General features: G+C 41.7%; 1 protein-coding gene across 2 annotated transcripts in view; it reads left to right on the forward strand.

Moving 5' to 3' along the window:
• The first annotated feature begins 391 nt into the window (after positions 1-391).
• Positions 392-21513, forward strand: part of LOC134212310 (uncharacterized) — a 71595-nt gene continuing 50473 nt past the window's right edge. The window contains exons 1-2 of one of the 2 annotated variants that reach the window (XM_062690042.1): positions 392-530; positions 1788-1966. In XM_062690042.1, the coding sequence (XP_062546026.1) occupies positions 1888-1966 (79 nt within the window). In that variant the 5' untranslated portion in view covers positions 392-530; positions 1788-1887. Of the gene's footprint in view, positions 620-1787; positions 1967-21513 lie in introns of both variants that reach the window. The other variant, XM_062690043.1, reaches the window with a different exon arrangement.

Here is a 21513-nt window from a genome sequence, read left to right on the forward strand (position 1 = left end):
CGCATCAATACACAACAGAGGGATTTTAGATTAAATCCTTCGGCCGTCTTGAAACCTACAGGTTTCATTCACAAAGCCACGTGCTTCATTCTTATCGTGTGTGTTCGACTCTTCCTCATGTGCATGCAGATTCATGTTCGAACTGTGAACTTATTAATCATCGGACTCTGCACGCTTTTGACATTTTTGTTTTATTTTTCGGTTGTGTCTAAGCATATATGCAGTACATGGATTACGATGAACTGGCTTTCATTCAGTCGGTGATGTTCCGCACACAGTATGTATGAATATGTACACAAGACCTTTGACATTGGATCACTGATAACAAGCTCATCATTATCTCCGGGATGATGTGAAAGACCTCACAATTTTGCCAGTTTGTTCTTACGTTCGGTTCGATTCGGTCGCGTTTTCTCCTTTGAGTCTCAAGTTAAGTGGACTAAGTGGTACTCAATTGTATCCAACGTAGATAATCTGTGGATAGTGTGCGGCCTAAGACAATTTGCTATCAAAGTGCGACTGTCTCGGCGGTTAGTTGAAAGCAAAATTCAACCCAAAATAACAAAAAAATCAAATGAATGAGATGGATTTGCAACGTGGAACTTGAAATGTCTATTACGTAATAGTCATTTTGAAATTTGTAACTGTTATATGTATATTCAAGAAATAGATATGCATTTACTTTCATGCATACTACTATTAACATCAAATGCAAATCAATAAGATATGAAATTAACATGTACAAATGCGCAACATCCATGTTTTAATTATCAATTACAAATATTAGTTTTTTTTATTTAATGAACTCAATTGTGATATTAATCTTGATAAAAAAAAAACAAAATACTGATCCTTCAGCAATAGATAAATATACGTTAAATTCAACTATAATTACAATTTTTAAAAGATGTTGTTTGATAATCGATCACGCGACATGTACAACTTCTCCTTATAGATAGGAATTTTTTTCTAATCACACTAACCTTCCGTTGAAATAAATGGAATAAATAATAAATAAATAATTGAAAAAAGTGTAAATTCGAAGCAATCAGCAGTGATAATGTACCTTTATGTTACTTCCAATTCTCCATCGAGTTCATGAACATTCATGCATCATTAAGAAGAATATTCGAACTATCTTTTGAAAATGTGATTGTGTGCAATTATGTGTTAAACTTCCGTCTTTATATATGAGTGATACTGCCATCAAAGTTCTAAAAACCATATTAAAATTTTCATTCGATTGTGATTTCCCTAACTATCTCGACACGTAACGCGTACAACGAAATACATAATGAGTGCTGCATTATCTAAATATCCAAACGACCATTATAAGCCCAGTGAATATATACTATTTTACATAACCTATGAAGCTATATTGTGTGGAGTATAATCTGAGAAGTAATACGGAGTAAAACAAGTGGCTGAGAGCAACCATTGAAAAATGTGAATTATGTATTGAAACAAGAAGTTCAAAAAAATATTATAAGTGTCAGCTCCTGCGACGTTTGACGTAAAGTGACGAGAGATTATCTTGGAAACGTGTTCGAATGAAATCAGGAGTACCCGGACATACAACCATGGCGTAGTAATCAAATGTATTTATTACTGGGACATTCGCCCAGAGAGCGCATTGCCGTTGTGACGATATTCTTCTCGCTACGTTGTAATCAGCAACAGGACGAGTCTATGTTTATTTTCAACAAGTGGAACATAAATACTGCTCATCGACTACCAGCAACCATCGAAGATTATGCATTATCATTAGTTTGGAATTTACTTTCTAGGAGGTGCGAATCCATGACGAAAAATGATGAGCTAGTATTGAAACGTATTTTGTGATAGATTAAAGTGAACTGGCGATTGCTCACTCTGTGGTAATCCACCATGGGAAGGCAGAAATATTTTCTCGTGCTCTTAGTATTAATAGTTCACTATTGCAGCAGCACTGTAGCGGAAAAAAGAAGTAAGTACATTTTTGGGAAGATATTCACTATGCAAGAACTTCAATGTCCCGATTTGACAGTTTTTGAATTATATTTCTTCAAGATCTGAAAAAGATACAGTTTGTATACAGTATTGACCCGATTTTGTCTACCCCCAATCTTTGTTCACGGTTCTTCATCTGATTGATTTTATTATTTCCGGCTCCGTAACGCCAAATGGCAAATGAGCCTTCTAAATAAACGCAAGATTAAAAAAAACTGATTGATTTTTGTTTGCAATGTGTTGTAGTGAATTAAAGGCACAACGTTTGGTTATATTTTTCATATAAATAGAGTCATCTATTGTATTAACAAATTTGCCATATGAGCTATTCATATTCACAATTGTAATACCTACAAATACGCTGGGATGAAGTTCTTCTGAACACAACATTATATTTTCTTTAAGTTTATTGTGGAGTGTAGGTTGTACAATCGAAGTGTTACATGGCGACCGTGACAGGACACTTGGCTGTGATATAGAATAGTTACCCGATATTATGTAAGAACCGAGGACAAGAATTCAACTGCTTTATTGTCGAAAGATTGGTTACTTATGTAGGCCTTAAAGTGTTGCACCAGGTGCTGCTGTATGGTCTGTTTTGCCCTGGGCTTAATGGATAAGAGTTCTGGGGCGCCTATGCTGAGGTCAGCGTGACAATTTAATTGTGGTCCGTTCATTGCTCATCGCAAAAGATCGAACTGTTGATCGAACTGACCATGGAAATGTATGGACCCTCGATGTTGGTTCGTCGTTTGCGTCACCGTATATTTAGGACCACTTGAATAAACTTTATTAAAGGTGGACACATCATCATTATGCGGAAACTGGTGGAATGTGAACATTAAATTAAAAAGTCTATCTTTTGGTATCCTTTAAGGGGAAATATTATTTTTCAAAAATCAGTACCTCTGAAACACCCACCCCGCGAAAGTGTATGATATCATCTTTCATATCGTGGGTAAACTAAAATGTTCTATCGGGGGATCTAGAACATTTTTTTTTTGTGCTGACTCCATAAAAATCTCAAATGATACCCTACTTTCTCGTGGTGGGTGTTTCAGAGGTACTGATTTTTTGGAAATAAGCCTCTTCGGACAAAGACACCGTGGTATAAAACCATGGAATGTAGTCCAGTGGTTTCCGGAGATATTGAGTTTACTGCCTTTTTTTCGGGGATAACCCCGTTGTGCAGTGGCCAGAGAATCAATTTTTCTGGAACGCGCATGCGAAACAAGCGACAAAAGCGAACCAACGACAAAGCTTTGTTTTTGTCGGAGATAATACACTGGATTCTGTTTTTACACGATTTACATTTTCTCAATTTTGCACTCATCCTGAATGTTTAACGCATATTAATTATCATGTAATTTTTCTTCGATTTATTCTGGATTTTTTTAAACATGTTGCAAAGATTTTGGTGGTAAATTGAAGTCACACCATCAAAAACACGAGCAAAAAAAATCGTGTAAAAACAAAATCCTGAATGACAAAGATCTGAAAAATTTTGTCAGCAACAAAAAAGAAGACAATCTTGTTGCTAACTTTTCAACCCGTTATTTTGCATTATTTCTAGAGCAAATTTCGGTTTTATGCTATCATAGTTTCTGCTTTTATGGAAATATTCGAGAACCGAACAATGATTACAAAATTAGCATCATATTCTCGGAAATATAAGAGCGTGCAAGGCAAATGATTATTGTCATATTGTGTTCGGGTTCGGATAAAGGTTTGTCGCTAGGTGCGTTTGTCAGTAACTAACTCCGTTGATGACAAAGAGTATATTGTTAGGCGTTGCCCGAATATTGATTCCCTCAGTGGCGGATGTTGCTTACGCTTTAACCATTTCCACCATTTCCGCTGTTTAGAGCGCTGTACCAACGTGCGCTTCCCCTTTTGTATGCGCTTTTTGTACACGGGGAATTCTTGAAAACCGTGAGATTCGTGGATTCCAAACACAATAAGCACATTTTATTGCTTTTTGCTGGCAGGACTACTCTCGGTGTTTCTCGAAACATTTATCATTTGTTGTATTGGTGCAATTAAACACCTTTGGCACAAAAAACGCACCAGAAACAACTTTCTCTTCAATGTCCACATATTTTGAGGGAATCGAACCGGCGAACGTCACTCGAAGCGAACCTTACTTGCAATACTGGGGAGCACCCTTTGAGCTGTTCCGATGTTTTTACCACTATTAACGAGAATACCATACTATTAAATTGGGCTATTTGAATTTATAAAAATTATATGATTATGATCAAAGAATAATGAATAGAAGCGATGTATGCAATGATTAAGATTGATGAATCTGTATAAATAAAAAATAATTTCTATCTGTCTGAGCCTTATAGACTCCGAAACCATCGAACCGATCGGCGTGAAAATTTGTATGCAGAGTTTTTTGGGACCGGGGAAGTTTCTTAAGATGGTTCGAGACCCCTTCCCCTTTGGAAAGGAGGGCTCCCATACAAATGAAACTCCAATTTCTTCATAACTCGAGAATTAATCAAAAATGGCATGAGGAGGTTTTGGAAGAGAAGATATGTTTCTGTGGTGTTTCGAACCCCCTCCCTTCTGGAAAAGGCGGCTCCCATACAAATGAAACATACATTTCTGCATAACTCGAGAACTAATCAGGAAAATAAATCCATTTTAGAGGAAACAAAAGTCGTCGGGTCTGCTAGTAATGAATTAATTCAAAACAATTATGAATATGTGTGGCTTTCTCAGTCTAATTTAGTCAGAACGATTCGTTTTGTTTTGCCCGACGTTTCGGCCTTTTTCAAGGGTGAAACAGTCTACCGTTTTTCGTTATTAGACTGTAGACTGTTTCACCCTTGAAAAAGGCCAAAAATACAGGCCGAAAAGTCGGGCAAAACAAAATTAATCGTTTTGACTAAATTAGACTGAGAAAGCCACACAATAAAACACCAAATCTTCCAGTCGTATTTCTTTTGTATTATGAATATGTTTAGTGATTAATGATTAAATGTAAAATTCTATGATTAACGATTAGTGAATGATGATTAAATCATATTTATGTATGATAATGATTAATGAATAATGATTAATTAACCCATTATTCATAATCGTGATTAAATCTATGATTAATCACTAATGCTCTGTTAAGATTTGTTTGAAATATGGGCCTTGGGCAAAACGGCCGAATGATGATATCAAATTATTTCATCCATCCATCCATCCATCCATCCATCCATATATATAAAACTCAATGTTTGTATGTTTGTATGTATGTTTGTATGTATGTTCCAGCATAACTTCTGAACCCATTGACCGATTTCAACCAAATTTGGAACACACATTCTTTATCTTAAGGAGACGACGATAGGGTGGTTATGGATGCTGTTCGGAAAAGGGGGAGGGTGTGGGGGGAGGGGTATTGCTTAGTAATCGATCAACTCAGTGTACTTTCTGAACCCTTTGGCCGTTCTCAACCAAATTTGGAACACACACTCTTTATCTTAAAGAGACGACGATAGAGGGGTTATGAATGCTATTCGTAAAAAGGGGAGGGTGTGGGGGGAGGTGTATTGCTTAGTCATCGATCAACTCAGTGTACCTTCTGAACCCCTTGGCCGATCTCTACCAAATTTGGAAAACACATTCTTTATCTTAAGGAGACGACGATAGGGGGGGGGGGGTTAGGGATACTCTTTGAAAAAGGAGGAGGGTGAGGGTAGCGGTATTGCTTAGTTATTTATCAACTCAGTTTACCTTCTGAACCCCTTGGCCGATTTCAACCAAATTTGAAGCACACATTCTTTATCTAAAGGAGACGACGATAGGGAGGTTAAGCATGCTCTTTGGAAATAAGAGATGGTATGTGGGGAAGGGTATTGTTTAACAATCGATCAACTCAATGTAAATCTTGAGCCCCATGACCGATTTGAACCAAATTTGTATCAAATATTGTCTGTCCCAAGGAACCGATTTTAGTGAATATTGGTAGGTCCTTTTAAAATGGGGTGGTTGTGAGAGAGGGGTATTGTTTAGTTAGCGATCAATTCAGCATAACTTCTGAACCCATTTACCGATGTCCACCAAATTTGGAACCCATATTCTCTGTCTAAGGAAGACTATTTCAGGCTAGGAAGGACTGTCATAGCTGAACGAGAGAGGGCATATTTATTAAACGAACAGTTTAGTATACCTTTCTATCGCGCATGGGTGAATTCAAACCAAATATTTAAACACGTATTGTTTACCCAAAGGAAATTATTTTAGAGAGGCTGGGAAGAGTTTTTGAAATGCGGGAGAATGCGGGTATTGTATAGAAAACGACTTAATTTAAAATCCCTCTTATTTAGTTCATCCGAGGTTCTTTGACATTGTACAATGCTCCGAAAACAATTCTTCAAAAATAGCAAATCCTCGACAATAACATTTCCCTAAAAATGACATAACCCTGAATGAATAAGGTCATTTAACATGAAGTGAGTTTGGGATAATACTGAACATCATCAGAAAAAAAATCATATAAAGCATGCATTTGCTGGGTATAAAGCAATGATAATTGTTACTCTTCATCGAAATCATAGTTTGCCCAGTGAAAAGCAATGGTGGATGTGATTGCTCCTTTAAAAGTAGGCATTTTCTCGGAATAAGGCAATGGTGGGTGTGATCCCTTCTTTAAAGCTATGCGTTTGCTCGGAATAAGACATTGGTGGATGTTTTCCCTTCTTTAGAAATAGACGTTTGCCCGGAATAAGGCTATTCGAACCCACAATCCCTTCTTCAAAATCAGTCAATATTTCCAAAAGCCTTCTTTTAATCAAATGATGAAGTATCAATAAGTAAACACAATAACCCTGTTAACCAATTGGGTTTATTGTTTTCCGATTGTGAAAAAAAACTGCAAACCAAACTGGTAACTCCGAGCAAGGCCGGGTACATAAAGCTAGTGTGAAATAATGGTGAACTCATGGTTGTTTGTTTATCTTAGCGGGTTGTCGTTAAATCGTTAAAAATAAAAGAAAATGAAGGGATATTGCTTAATCTTATCATTGTAGCTCGATAATGAATTACTATTGAATCAATTTAGTAATATTCCTTCAAAAGATTATATCAGTAATTTTATTAGACCTTTGCGTCGCCGACGTTTTTCTCACCCCACTGCCGTACGAAACGCCGCCGTATATTATTAGCATGCTGACGGCATTTTTAATGTTAAGGGTTTGGTCGGATTCACGAATAAAATAAAATAAATTAAAATCAAAATAAACTTAAAGTTCAATAATTTTCTAATAACCCTACTTACAGTCACAGATTACATTTGACAGATATCGATTTTTTTATACATGTTTTATTGGTATTGCTGGATAGCACCAGCCCTTATTAAGATCGGGTAATTTTGTAAATTTTAAACTACCACTTTTAAGTTTAATTTAATTTTAACTCGTGAATCGGACCAAAGCTTCTGTCGGAAATATGTACATATTTTCACCCAAGTTCATATGACAATTAACTTCTTTACAATTATGCAGCATTTATTCTTATTTCCAACAAAATAGACAAAACAAAATTGAATAGTGACTGAAAAGACTCTCTAGACGCAACAAACTGAAGGACTTATTTCATTAACCCGTTTCGGCCCGGGCTACGATTTTAAATTGTAAAATCCACCGTTCTCTTGTTTTTCGACCGATTTGCATGAAATTTGGAAGAAAGATGCATTAAACCCCATATTTTTGTGTAGGTGTATTGATTTGGTGATTGGGTCCTTGGGTACGGTTTTATCGAGGGGGTCCCCTGGGTCAAATGGGGTCAAAAATATGTCAACTTCCTTTTAATCGTAGATAACTAGTAGTAAATGCTCTCAATAATGATGCAATCGTTTTTATTCATCATTTGGCAATAGTGGGAATAGAAACTGCACGTTTGGACCTCAAAAATCCGGTTACAGATGTTCCGGAAACCTGGTTCCCCCAGGGAAGTGGTCACTTTTTGAGATGTTTTGAATCCCAGCTTGCGACACATCAAACTTCATGATTTTGCAACACAAATATAATAGAAGACATTCGCAGAGCAATTGAGCACATAAGCCACTTCCGGAGGTTCCCTGGGAACCTGGTGCCCTCAGGGAAGTGGTCACTTTGTAAGTGGTTTCGAAACCCAGCTTTCGACACATCGAACTCCATGGTTTTGCAACGCAAATACAATAGAAGACATTTGCAGAACATCAGATCACGTTGGCCACTTCCGGAGGTTCCCTGGGAACCTGATGCCCCAAGGGAAGTGGTCACTTTTTGAGTGGTTCTGAAACCAAGCTTGCGACACATAAAACTTCATGATTTTGCATCGCAAGTACAATAGAAGACATTTGCAGAACATCTGACCACATTGGCCACTTCCGGAAGTTCCCTGGGAACCTGATGCCCCAAGGGAAGTGGTCACTTTTTGAGTGGTTCTGAAACCCAGCTTGCGACACATCAAACTTCATGATTTTGCAACACAAATACAATAGAAGACATTTGCAGAGCATCTATGCACATTAGCCACTTCCGGAGGGTCCCTGGGAACCTGAAGCCCTCAGGGAAGTGGTCACTTTGTAAGTGATTCTGAAACCCCGCTTTCGACACATCGAACTCCATGGTTTTGCAACGCAAGTACAATAGAAGACATTTGCAGAACATCAGATCACGTTGGCCACTTCCGGAGGTTCCCTGGGAACCTGATGCCCCAAGGGAAGTGGTCACTTTTTGAGTGGTTCTGAAACCCAGCTTGCGACACATCAAACTTCATGATTTTGCAACACAAATACAATGGAAGACATTTGCTCAGCATCTGGGCACATTGTCCACTTCCGAAGGTTCCCTGAGAACATGATGCCCCAAGGAAAGTTCTCACTTTTTGAGTGACAGCTTGTGACACATCAAACTTCAGCTCTTTTCATCACAAATAGACATTTATAGACATTATTGCCATTTACAGAGCATCTGGGCACATTGGCCACTTCCGGAGGTTCCCTGGGAAGCTGTAGCTCTCAGAGAAGTGGTCGCTTTTTGAATGTTTCTGAAACCCAGTTCACAACACATCAAATTTTCTGATTTTGCAATACAAATACAATAGAAGACATTGGCACAATGACCTATTGCGGGGGTTTCCTGTAAACATACTGCATTTCACAACCTCGGGTGGTTATGAAACCCAGCTTGCGACACATCCAACTTGATAATTTTGTAACATAAAGAAGTTGAAGGCATTTGCACATTTGCAGAGCATCTGGGACATTGGGGTCATTCGCTGAAAACCTCGCCATTGTTAGGTGGTTTTGAAAGCTATCTAGCAATTCATCAAATATCATGGTTTTGTAACACAAAGATTCAATGAAAGATACTTCCGCAGCATCTAGATACATTGGCCACTATTTTTAAAGGAAAAATATGCTATATGATATTTTAGGGCCTTCCTTAGCCGTGCGATAAGATGCGCGGCTAAAAAGAAAGACCATGTTGAACAAAGCTGGATAAGATTCCCAGTTCGGTGCGGAAAAGAATGCTCCGAAACACACAGTAGATCATTTGGAGAAAACAAAATCTTTCAGTTTGATGTGTCGCAAGCTGTTTTTCAGAACCAATTAGACGGCCAATGTCTTCTATTGTATTTGCGTTGCAGAATCATGGAGTTCGATGTGTCGAAAGCTGGGTTTCAGAACCACTTACAAAATTACCACTTCCCTGAGGGCACCAGGTTCCCAGGGAACTTTTTAAAATGTCTCCTATTGTATTTGCGTTGCAAAATCATGAAGTTCGATGTGTCACAAGCTGGATTTCAGAATAAATCAAAAAGTGACCACTTCCCTTGGGGCATCAGGTTCCCAGGGAGCCTCCGGAAGTAGCCAATGTGGTCAGATGTTCTGCAAATGTCTTCAATTGTATTTGCGTTGCAAAATCATGATGTGTGTCGATGTGTCGCAAGCTGGGTTTCGAAACCACTTACGAAGTGACCACTTCCCTAAGCGAACCAGGTTCCCACGGAACCTCCGGAAGTGGCGAATGTGCACAGATGCTCTGCAAATGCCTCCTATTGTATTTGTGTTGCGAAGTCATGAAGTGTGATGTGTCGACAACTGGGTTTCAGAACTACTCAAAAAGTGACCACTTTCCTGGGGGCATCAGGTTCCCAGGGAACCTCCGGAAGTGGCGAATGTGCACAGATGCTCTGCAACTGCCTCCTATAGATAGTAGAATCTATAGATGAGCGAAAGCATGGCTGAGTCGATTTTTTTGCCCGTGCACACGCGCATATGACGTCACAGCCCTTAACGTTTCCATTGAAATCGTGACGTCATGCTCGTTTGGAGACACGTTTGACAGTTCGTTTGGAGACAGAGGATTTATCTTCGCTCATCTATATATTCCACTATCTATACTGCCTCCTATTGTATTTGTGTTGCTTAATTATGAAGGTCGATGTGTCGCAAGATGGGTTTCAGAACCACTTACAAAGTGACCACTTCCCTGAGGGCTTCAGGTTTCCAGAGAACTTCCGGAATGTGCACAGATGCTCTGCAAATGTCTTATATTGTATTTGTGTGGCAAAATCATGAAGTTTTATGTGTCACAAGCTGAGTTTCAGAACAACTCAAAAAGTGACCACTTCCCTTGGGGCATCAGGTTCCTAGGGACCTTCCGGAAGTGGTCAATGTGGTCAGATGTTCTGCAAATGTTTCCTATTGTATTTGCGTTGCAAAATCATGAAGTTTGATGTGTCGCAAGCTGGGTTTCAGAATCAATCAAAAAAGTGACCACTTCCCTGAGATCTTCAGGTTCCCAGGGACCCTCCGGAAGTGGTGAATGTACGCATATGCTCTGCAAATGTCTTTTATTGTATTTGTGTGGCAAAATCATGAAGTTTGATTTGTCGCAAGCTGGGTTTCAGAACCACTCAAAAAGTGACCACTTCTCTTGGGGCATCAGGTTCCCAGGGAACCTCCGGAAGTGGCCAATGTGGTCAGATGTTCTGTAAATGTCTCCTATTGTATTTGCGTTGCTAAATCATGAAGTTCGAGGTGTCGCAAGCCGAGTTTAAGAATCATTAAGAAAGTGACCACTTCCTTAAGGGCACCAGGTGCTCAGGGAACTTCCGGAAGTAGCCAATGTGGTCAAATGTTCTGCAAATGTTTCCTATTGTATTTGCGTTGCAAAATCATGAAGTTTGATGTGTCGCATGCTGGGTTTAAGAATCATACAAAAAGTGACCACTTCCCTGAGGGCACCAGGTTCCCAGGGAACATCCAGAAGTGGCCAATGTGGTCAGATGTTCTGCAAATGTCTCCTATTGTATTTGCGTTGCAAAATCATGAAGTTCGATGTGTCACAAGCTGTGTTTCAGAATCAATAAAAAAATTACCACTTCCCTGAGGGCACCAGGTCTCCAGGGAACTTCCGGAAGTGGTCAATGTGGTCAGATGTTCTGCAATTGTCTTCTATTGTATTTGGGTTGCTAAATAATGAAGTTCGAGGTGTCGCAAGCTGGGTTTAGGAATCATTCAGAAAGTGATCATTTCCCTGAGGGCACCAGGTGCCCAGGGAACTCCCGGAAGTGGCCAATGTGGTCAGATGTTCTGCAAATCTTTCCTATTGTATTTGCGTTGCAAAATCATGAAGTTTGATGTGTCGCAAGCTGGGTTTCAGAATCAATCAAAAAGTGACCACTTCCCTTGGGGCATCAGGTTCCCAGGGAACCTCCGGAAGTGGCTTATGTGCTCAGATGCTCTGCGAATGTCTTCTATTATATTTGTGTTGCAAAATCATGAAGTTTGATATGTCGCAAGCTGGGATTCAAAACAACTCATAAAGTGACCACTTCCCTGGGGGGAACCAGATTCCCGGAACATCTGTAACCGAATTTTTGAGGTCCAAACGTGCAGTTTCTATTCCCACTATTGCAAAATGATGAATAAAACGGATTGCATAATTATTGAGAGCATTTACTACTAGTTATCTACGATTAAAAGGAAGTTGATCTATTTTTGACCCCATTAGACCCAGGGGACCCCCTCGATAAAACCGTACCCAAGGACCCAATCACCAAATCAATACATCTACACAAAAATATAGGGTTTAATGCATCTTTCCTCCAAATTTCAAGCAAATCGGTCGAAAAACAAGAGAACGATGGATTTTACAACTTGAAATCGTAACCCGAGCCGAAACGGGTTAAAAATAGGCTTATTACGCTAAAAATGTAGCCTAATCAACCTGATTTGTTTGTTGGGGGAACTACTAGAAACCTTGTTGTACAACGTATGCTCGGTAACAATGTTTGTTCAAACAAAATGCGCCTGACATTTAATTATTCAGAAACTAAAAGAATTGTTCTTTAGGAATTCCAGGAATTGCTCCTAGAACTTCTTCGGCAGTACATACTAGAACATTTCGGACTGAAAATATTTCAGAATTTCATTAAAAAATTGTTTGGAAACGCGACAATCTTTTTTTTTTGAAATTCTTTATGAACTAATACTTCTACTTCTAGAATTTCTACAGAAATTCTTTTAGAAATTCCTTCGAAAATTTCTTCTGTAAGACCATCGGGAAATCCACTCGAAATACATTCAAGAATATATATAAAAATTTCTTCTGAGTTTCAACCCAGGAATTATTTTGCGAATTTCTCCAAGAAATACTACATGCATTATTAATGATATAAGTGTATTACATCTACGTGAAGTTAAACGATTTACAATGATATGGAATTGCTAAAATAATCTTCCAAACATAGACGTACATGTTCATGATAGAATTAGAGGCGAAAGTATAGATTTGATAGTTCCGTTAGGATACGGCAGGCATGAAGAATGTTTTTATAGAAGTCAATTTGAAAGCGAGCGGAGGGCAATATTTGTGATGGTATCCCAGACAACACAAGATCGTATATGATGTCACATAAGATGCTAAAGTAGAGGCCATATAGGTACTTTCCCATACAATATGTACGTATATCGCTTCCACTTTAGCATCTTATGTTGCATCCAGGGCCGGATTTATGGGGTGGCCGGGGGGGGGGGGGGCGTGGCTCCGGGCCCCCACAAATCTTATGTACCAAAACCAACCTTTTTTGTACATTTTGGGACCCCCACATACCGTCGGCCCCGGGGCCCCCTTCCGGCTAAATCCGGCCCTGGTTGCATCATATACGATTTTGTGTTGACTAGGATAGATCTCACGACCTTCCTTCTGCCAAGCGCCCGTATGAAGGTGGAGGGAAGAATATCAGTGTGGAAGTGGAGGTATATCAGCTTTCTAGATTTTCTAGATCTAGATTTCGCAATTTAATTTTCATAAGAGTTTCTTCAAGAATTCCTGGACAATTTTTCGGAAGATCTCCCGGGAGGTGGTTTTAGACGGGCTTGGTAGTCATATGGCTACTGCTTCTGCCTCATACGCAGGAGGTCGTGGGTTCAATCCCAAGTCCGTTCCATTCTCCTACTTTGTATCTTTCTCTATATCTCTAATGTTCTAGCAATCGCTAGAACTGGAAATGGGCTTCCAATACCGTTTCCATTACTATTCCTATACCTTCAACTTGAGTATTCTAGCAGTAATCTGCTAGAATTGGAAATAAACTATAAAAACAGCTCGTTTCCTACATCCAATTTAGAGAATCCATCCTATCTATCACATTGGTGCTCGTTTAACAAAGACGGACCTCTGCCTCTCGAACCTAACCCAAAAAATCCAACAAATTCCGCATGAACTCGTGGCAAGTGCAGAGGTATATTCGGCTTGCAGTGGGCGAGTGATTGCATCATCATTTCCTCCCCCTTCCCTACATTGACTTGCATTCTGACGTGGCAGGCGCCAGTATTTTTTTTTCTTCCTAAGCAATGGAGGGGGAATCTGCTCAACAGACATCCTGGGTTGACCAGGAAGTGCGGGGTTAGGGGCCACCTCAAACGAGGGAGGCAGGACTGCATCCCCGACTCGCTAAACCGTTTCCATTGCCGCCAAGCCCATCGTCCCTTCGGTACAACCAGGAAGTAATGCTTCAAAGGGGGGCCAGTGCATAACGCACCCTCGAGGTTAGCTGCGTGTCCTTGCAGCATCGAACATCGTGACTCGCTTTTTTAGAAGAACACCATGGTATCGTGCCAGCGCATTGCCGGCTTTCCAGGTGGCCTTACCACGCCCTATGTCCTCGGAAGGTGGGCAGGGTCGACTTCGCACCTGCTTCCCTCTGCACGACTGGTATCAAGAATGATGATGCCGCGTGCACCCCAAATTGACCTCTCTGCGATAGGGCCTATTCGCCAGCACACAGAGGGACTTGCCGACGCGGTGCCTACGCCTGCCCAGCCTTGACGAGGATCCGTTTCCGTCCTCGGGCTCGGAACCCGCCCGGTTGACCGACGCCGCGAAAGCGACGATACCATGTTATTCTTCACGCGGCCACTTGTTCGATAAAAGGATCGAGTTCGACCACAGAGCATGACCACCGGTATGACCCATGAAGCCGACTCCGAACCCTTGGACCACCTCTTATTTGCGCCTGAACTAGCCATTCCTCGAGTCCTGTACCTTCTGTGTAGCTCCGAGACGATTTGGATGATAGCCGATAAAACGGCGTTCCAGCCAACTTCATCTTTACACATCCTCCGGACTAGGTTGTCCGGGGTAGTGTCCAGACCACATGTGGCAAGCATGTGGTCACGCATTGCGCGAAAACGCGGGCACACTAACAACACGTGTTCCGCCGTTTCCTCTAAACCTACGCACACCGGACACTCGGGCGAGGCCGAGTGTCCGAACCGGTGTAGGTACTGTCTGAAGCAACCATGGCCTGTAAGGACCTGGGTCAGGTGGAAAGTGATTTCCCCATGGCGCCTCTTGACCCACGTACCTATCTCCGGTATCAACCTATGTGTCCATCTACCCTTAGTGGAACTGTCCCACGCACGCTGCCATTTGACCATTGAGGCCAACCTGACAGTCCTACGGATGCCTCTCGTGCCGCGCATTTCGAAGCACTCTGTGTCTTCACTGATAACGATGTTAATAGGCATCATACCGGTTATGACGCAAAGTGCATCGTGCGACACGGTACGGTACGCGCACGCAACTCTTAGGCACATGAGCCTATACGTACTTTCTAACTTCGTTCTGTAGCAGTTAATACGCAGGGCCGTGCCCCAAGCGGGCCCCCCACTAATCAGTATGGACATAAACCGCAGAGCTATTAGACATCATCCGGGACAATGGCACTATAGCTGTGGAGGCACGCTTGCAGGCGTAATTGACGTGGCTACCAAAGGTGAGCTTATCGTCGATCATTACCCCCAAGAGTTTGATGGAGCGTTCAGAGGTGATCGTGCAGTTGCCTGCCCTTATCACCGCTTGCTGCTCCGACTCCGACAACAACCACCTCAGTCTTGTGGTGAGCCAGTTCTAACTTCCTGGAACTCATCCACTCCTCCACAATTGCGATCGAGTGGGCTGCAGTCAACTCCACCTCTTCGATCGATTCGCCGTAGACTCCCAGCGTAATATCGTCAGCGAAGCCGACAATTGCCACGCCCACCGGGAACTTCAACCTCAAGACACCGTCGTACATGACGTTCCATAACACCGGACCCAGTATGGAACCTTGCGGAACCCCTGAGGTTATGTCAACGCACTTCCGACCCGCCTCCGTGACGTATACCAGTACTCGATTCTGGAAGTAGCTTCCGAGAATCTTGTACAGGTTCTCGGGAATTCCAAGACGCAGGAGCGCATCTGCAATAGCTGCCCAACTGGCACTATTGAAAGCATTCCTCATGTCGAGAGTCACTACTGCACAATAGCGAACTCCCCTCCTCTTACGCTGGATAGCTATCTCCGCGGATTTGGTAACCGACAAGATAGCGTCTACGGTCGACTTACCCTTTCGGAAGCCAAACTGGTTACTCGATAGACCATCCGCACCCTCCGTGCGTATCAACAACCTGTTGAGGATGATCTTCTCGAGCACCTTCCCCGCCGTAGCAAGCAGCATATTGGTCTACAGGGGATGTCCAAAATAACTGGGATAGGCAAATTTTAGGCATAATTAGATGTGTTGTAACTATGTTAATTATCATCCGATTTTGACAATTCAGGGATGCCTGAACTAGAAATTTAATGTAGTTTCACCATATGTCCATGGAACCGACCATGGTCATCGGATACCGGAGATATTCCGGGTTTTTCGAAGGTCGGTTCAGAATCGTGAATTTGTGGTGGGTATTAGGATAAGTTGTGGTTGAAAACAGAATAATATTAGTAACCACAAATAAAGTAGGGCTCTTTCTGATTGGAACCATATGAAATTCGAGATCGGACCAGGATCAAGTGAGATATGGCCATTTGTTTAGAATCGGTGCCGATCGGGAGTTTTAAAAGGTACCAGGCCACAAATTCATTTGAATTAAACTTTTTGACCGATCTTCCATTATGATTACATTCCAAAAGTCTTCTGATACGTCAATAATGAAAAACCAATTAAAAAGACGGATACTAAAGTCGCTGGGGTGCTCCCGGGGAACCTGTAGAAGGGGACATTTCAGTTTTAGTGCCAAAACTAGTCATTCGACGGTTCGTTTTTCATGGTTTTCTATCAGGAAGCAAGGTATGAATATAAAATGGACCACTGACCGTTTTGATCGCTTCCTGGACCTACGGATTGTTTGCAGGAAACTTGTAGAAGAGGACGTTTCACATTCTGCGCCAGAATAAGTCAATCGAGGGTTCTTTTCTCAAGTTTTTCAATCAAGAAGCGAGGAATAAATATTATATGAATTATTTACGATTCTGATCACTTCCGGAACCTATGCATTGCTCCAAGCAAATCTGTTGAAGGAAACATTTCAGTTTTAGCGCCAAAACAAGTCACTAGACGGCTATTTTTTCATGGTTTTCTATCAGGAAGCGCAGTATGAATATAGAATGGACCATTGACGACTCTGATCACTTCTAGGACCTACCTACTGTCCCAAGGGAACCTATAGAAGAAAGCATTCCAGTTTTTGCGCCAAAACAGATCATTCGGACGCTGTTTTTCATGGTTTTCGATCAGGAAGCGATGTTTGAATATAAGATGGACTACTGACGATTCTGACTGCATCCGGGACCTAGAGATTGTTCCAGGAGAGCCTGTAGAAGAGGACATTTCAGTTTGAGCGCCAAAAGAAGTCATTAGACGACTTTTTTTCATGCTTTGCTATCATGAAGCAAGGAATAAACATAAAATAGATTATTAGCGATTCTGATAACTTTCGGATCCTATGGATTGCTCCAGGTGAACTTAAAGACGGGGACATTTCAGTTTGGACGCCAAAACTGGTCATTCGAGGGATTTTTTTCATGGTTTCTGATCAGTAAGCGAGGTATGATTATAGAATGGACCACTGACGATTCTAATCGCTTCCGAGACTTATGGATTGGGGAACCTGTATAAAAGGATATTTTAGTTTTAGAAGTAAAATCAGTCATACTTCATTTGGCGCTAAAACATAAAGGTCCCCTTGTTGGTCCCGGAAGAAACATATTTATACCTTGCTTCCCGACCGAAAACCATAAGGAACGAGCCTTTGAATGATTAGCTTTGATGGTTAAACTGAAATGTCCTCTTCTACAAGATCCCCTGGGACAATTTGTAGGTCCCGGAAACGGTCAAAATCGTCAATGGTCCATTTTATATTCATACCTCGCTTCCTGATAGAAAACCATGAAAAACGAACCGTCGAATGACCAGTTTTGGCGCTAAAACTGAAATGTCCCCTTCTACAGGTTCCCCGGGGACAATCTGTAGGTCCCGGAAGCGGTCAAAGCCGTCAATGGTCCATTTTAAATTCATATCTCGCTTCCTGATAGAAAACCATGGAATACTAACCGTCGAACCGTCTTAGTCCGTGCGGTAAGACGCGCGGCTACAAAGCAAGACCATGCTGAGGGCGGCTGGGTTCGATTCCCGGTGCCGGTCTAGGCAATTTCCGGATTGGAAATTGTCTCGATCTCCCTGGGCATAAAAGTATCATCGTGCTAGCCTCATGATATACGAATGCAAAAATGGTAACCTGGCTTAGAAACCTCGCGGTTAATAACTGTGGAAGTGCTTAATGTACACTAAGCTGCGAGGCGGCTCTGTCCCAGTGTGGGAATGTAATGCCAATAATAATAATAATAATAATAACCGTCGAATGACCAGTTTTGCCGCTAAAACTGAAATGTCCCTTTCTACAGGCTCCCCAGGAACAATCCGTAGGTCCCGGAAGCGGTCAAAGGCGTCAATGGTCCATTTTATATTCATACCTCGCTTCCTGATAGAAAACCATGAAAAACGAACCGTCGAATGACCAGTTTTGGCACTAAAACTAAAATGTCCCTTCTACAGGTTCCCCGGGGACAATCCGTAGGTCCCGGAAGCAGCCAAAACCGTCAATGGTCCATTTTATATTCATACCTCGCTTCCTGATAGAAAACCATGAAAAACGAACCGTCGATTGACCAGTTTTGGCACTAAAACTGAAATGTCCCCTTCTACAGGTTCCCCGGGGGCACCCCAGCGACTTTAGGATCCGTCTTTTTAATTGGTTTTTCATTATTGACGTATCAGAAGACTTTTGGAATGTAATCATAATGGAAGATCGGTCAAAAAGTTGAATTTGTGGCCTGGTACCTTTTAAAACTCCCGATCGGCACCGATTCTAAACAAATGGCCATATCTCACTTGATCCTGGTCAGATTTCGAATTTAAACATATGGTTCCAATCAGAAAGAGCCCTACTTTATTTGTGGTTACTAATATTATTCTGTTTTCAACCACAACTTATCCTAATACCCACCACAAATTCACGATTCTGAACCGACCTTCGAAAAACCCGGAATATCTCCGGTATCCGATGACCATGGTCGGTTCCATCGGGGACTTCTCCTAGTCGACCGCCTACCTAGTAGTAGTAGTAGTAGTAGTAGCAGTAGTGGTAGCAGAAGTAACGTTTTACCGTTTACAACCACGTTACACAACCACACAACAACACACATGGTGAAACTACATTAAATTTCTAGTTCAGGCATCCCTGAATTGTCAAAATCGGATAATAATTAACATAGTTACAACACATCTAATTATGCCTAAAATTTGCCTATCCCAGTTATTTTGGACATCCCCTGTATATGCCGACGGATCCCCCGGTGGTTTTCCCGCTTTTGGCAATAGGAACAAGCCTTTTCCATGCTTCAGGGAAGACTCCCTCGTCCAGGCATCTCTGCATGACAGATCTGAACATCTCGGGAGCCTCGGCAATGGCCGCTTTGATGGCCAGGTTCGGAATACCATCCGGTCCTGGCGCCTTACCTACACTAAGGGACTGTGCAATCCCCGCAAGTTCCGCCACCGTTACTCTTCCCTCGTCGGCCACCCTGGCCCGTGGCAGATCCACAAAGGGAGGCCAGGGACTTGGGTCGTGACGTGGGAAGAGCCCCGCGATGATCCTCTCCAGCATCTCTGGAGACCGCTGGCAGGCGCCAGTATGACCTTACAAATGAGATCACCAGTACTTGTACATTGAAGATGTGTGCTAGTCCCAAGCAAACATCTGTTGGTTCCCTGTGCAAGAACAGCTGATCTGGTCATAATGGAGTAGCAACTACGAGCAGTCAATCAAGCTCAAGCTCACGCAAGATCTCCCGGGAGGTGGTTTTAGTGGAATTCCATGTGAGTAATTCTCGCTGAACCGGGCCACTATTTGCACGAGGTCTTTGAAAATCCCTAAATTTATGTTCATTCGAAAGCTTTCGGCGAGTATATTGAGGATCTGAGTTCAATTTCTCAGAAAGATGGACCCCTCGTTAGTTATACACGAAACCACTTTTATGGACCCCTCGATTTTGATCAATTCTTGACTCACCATAACTGTCATAACTCCAATATTTCCCAACCGATTTAAGAGTTCAGCATATCGTTGAAAATAGGAAGAGTGTGTCCTTATTTTGAAATAATAAAAATGGAGGCAACCATATTGAATTTGGCTGCCATATTGGATTTATTCTTGAAAAATATTTTACGGCTAGGTTCGCAACCACCGATTTTGAATATTAATACATTGGTGGAAAGCTTAGCTTATATTGAGCTTTGTGTCCAAAAATCTCAGGTGTAAGTTTTTTCTATCAAAAGACAAGTACGATTTACCAAATTATTATTTTAAGGGCCATCTGACAATAGAATATTATTTTCATGGTTAACGTTATTTTTATGGTCAATGTAAGCTGAGTTTTCCATCGATATAGTGATATTCAAAATCGGTGGTTGCAAACCTGGCGGAAAAATAGTTTTAAAAAATAAATCCAAGATGGCAGCCAAATCCAATATGACTGCCCCATTTTTATTATTCCAAATTGAGGATACACTCTTCCTCTTTCCAACAATATGCTGATCTCTAAGATCGGTTGAGAAATTTTGGAGTTATGACAGTTTTGGTGAGTCAAGAATTGACAAAAATCGAGGGGTCCATAAAAGTGATTTCGTCTATAACTAACGAGGGGTCCATCTTTCTGAAAAATTTAACTCGAATCCCTAATAAACTTGCCGAAAGCTATCGAATGAACATAAATTTAGGCATTTTCAAAGACATCGTGCAAATAGTGGCCCGGTCTCAGCAAGAATTACTCATGTGAATTTCGGAAGGAATTCAGAAGAGGAGTCCTCGTGGTAATTTTTGTAGAGTTTGCGAAGTAATTTATGAAGTATTCTTGGAGGAGTTTTTGGAGGATCTCCAGAGAAAACATCAGGAGAAATTTTATAAGTAATTATTTAAGAGGTTACAGGACTTCTTGGGGCCTGGTGGCCTCACAACTGGATCTCAAACAACGAGCTCCATCGTCGTTGTCACCAGAGGCCGATAGCAACAGAAATTCGGGATCGGAAGTGGGGCTGGGTCGGCCACACTCTACGTAGGGGCGGAAACGAAATCTGTAAGCAAGCATTAGACTGGAACCCAGCGGGACATCGCAGCAGAGGCAGACCCAGAGGTTCATGGCGGCGAAGCCTCAATAAAGACATAAAAGAAGTCGACCGAAATCTAACCTGGCAACAGGTTAAAGCGATAGCCGGGCATCGCTCAGGATGGAGATCTTTCAAGTCGGCCCTTTGCACCACCGGAGGTGTACAGGATCCATAAGTAAGTAAGTAAGGACTTCTTGGGGATTTTCTGAGAAAACATCTTGAAGCATTGTGCCTATATACACTTCTGGAGGAATTTCTGAAAATTTCTTGAGGTACTTCCGGAGAATATCCTGGAGGAGCTTCTGCAGGAACTTCCCGATGCATTCCTGGAGGAACTTCCGGAGGCATTCCTGGAGAAACTTCCGGAAGCATTCCTGGAGGAACTTCCAGAAGAATTTCTGGACGAACTTCCGGGGAAATTGCTGAAGGAACTTGCGGTGGAAGTGCTGAAGGAGCTTCCGGAAGAATTCCTGGACGAACTACTAGAGGAATTCCTCGAGGAACTTCCAGAGGAATTGCTGGAGGAACTTCCGGAGCAAT

This window comes from Armigeres subalbatus, chromosome 2, assembly GCF_024139115.2.
Source record: "Armigeres subalbatus isolate Guangzhou_Male chromosome 2, GZ_Asu_2, whole genome shotgun sequence".
Classification (NCBI taxonomy): Eukaryota; Metazoa; Arthropoda; class Insecta; order Diptera; family Culicidae; genus Armigeres; species Armigeres subalbatus.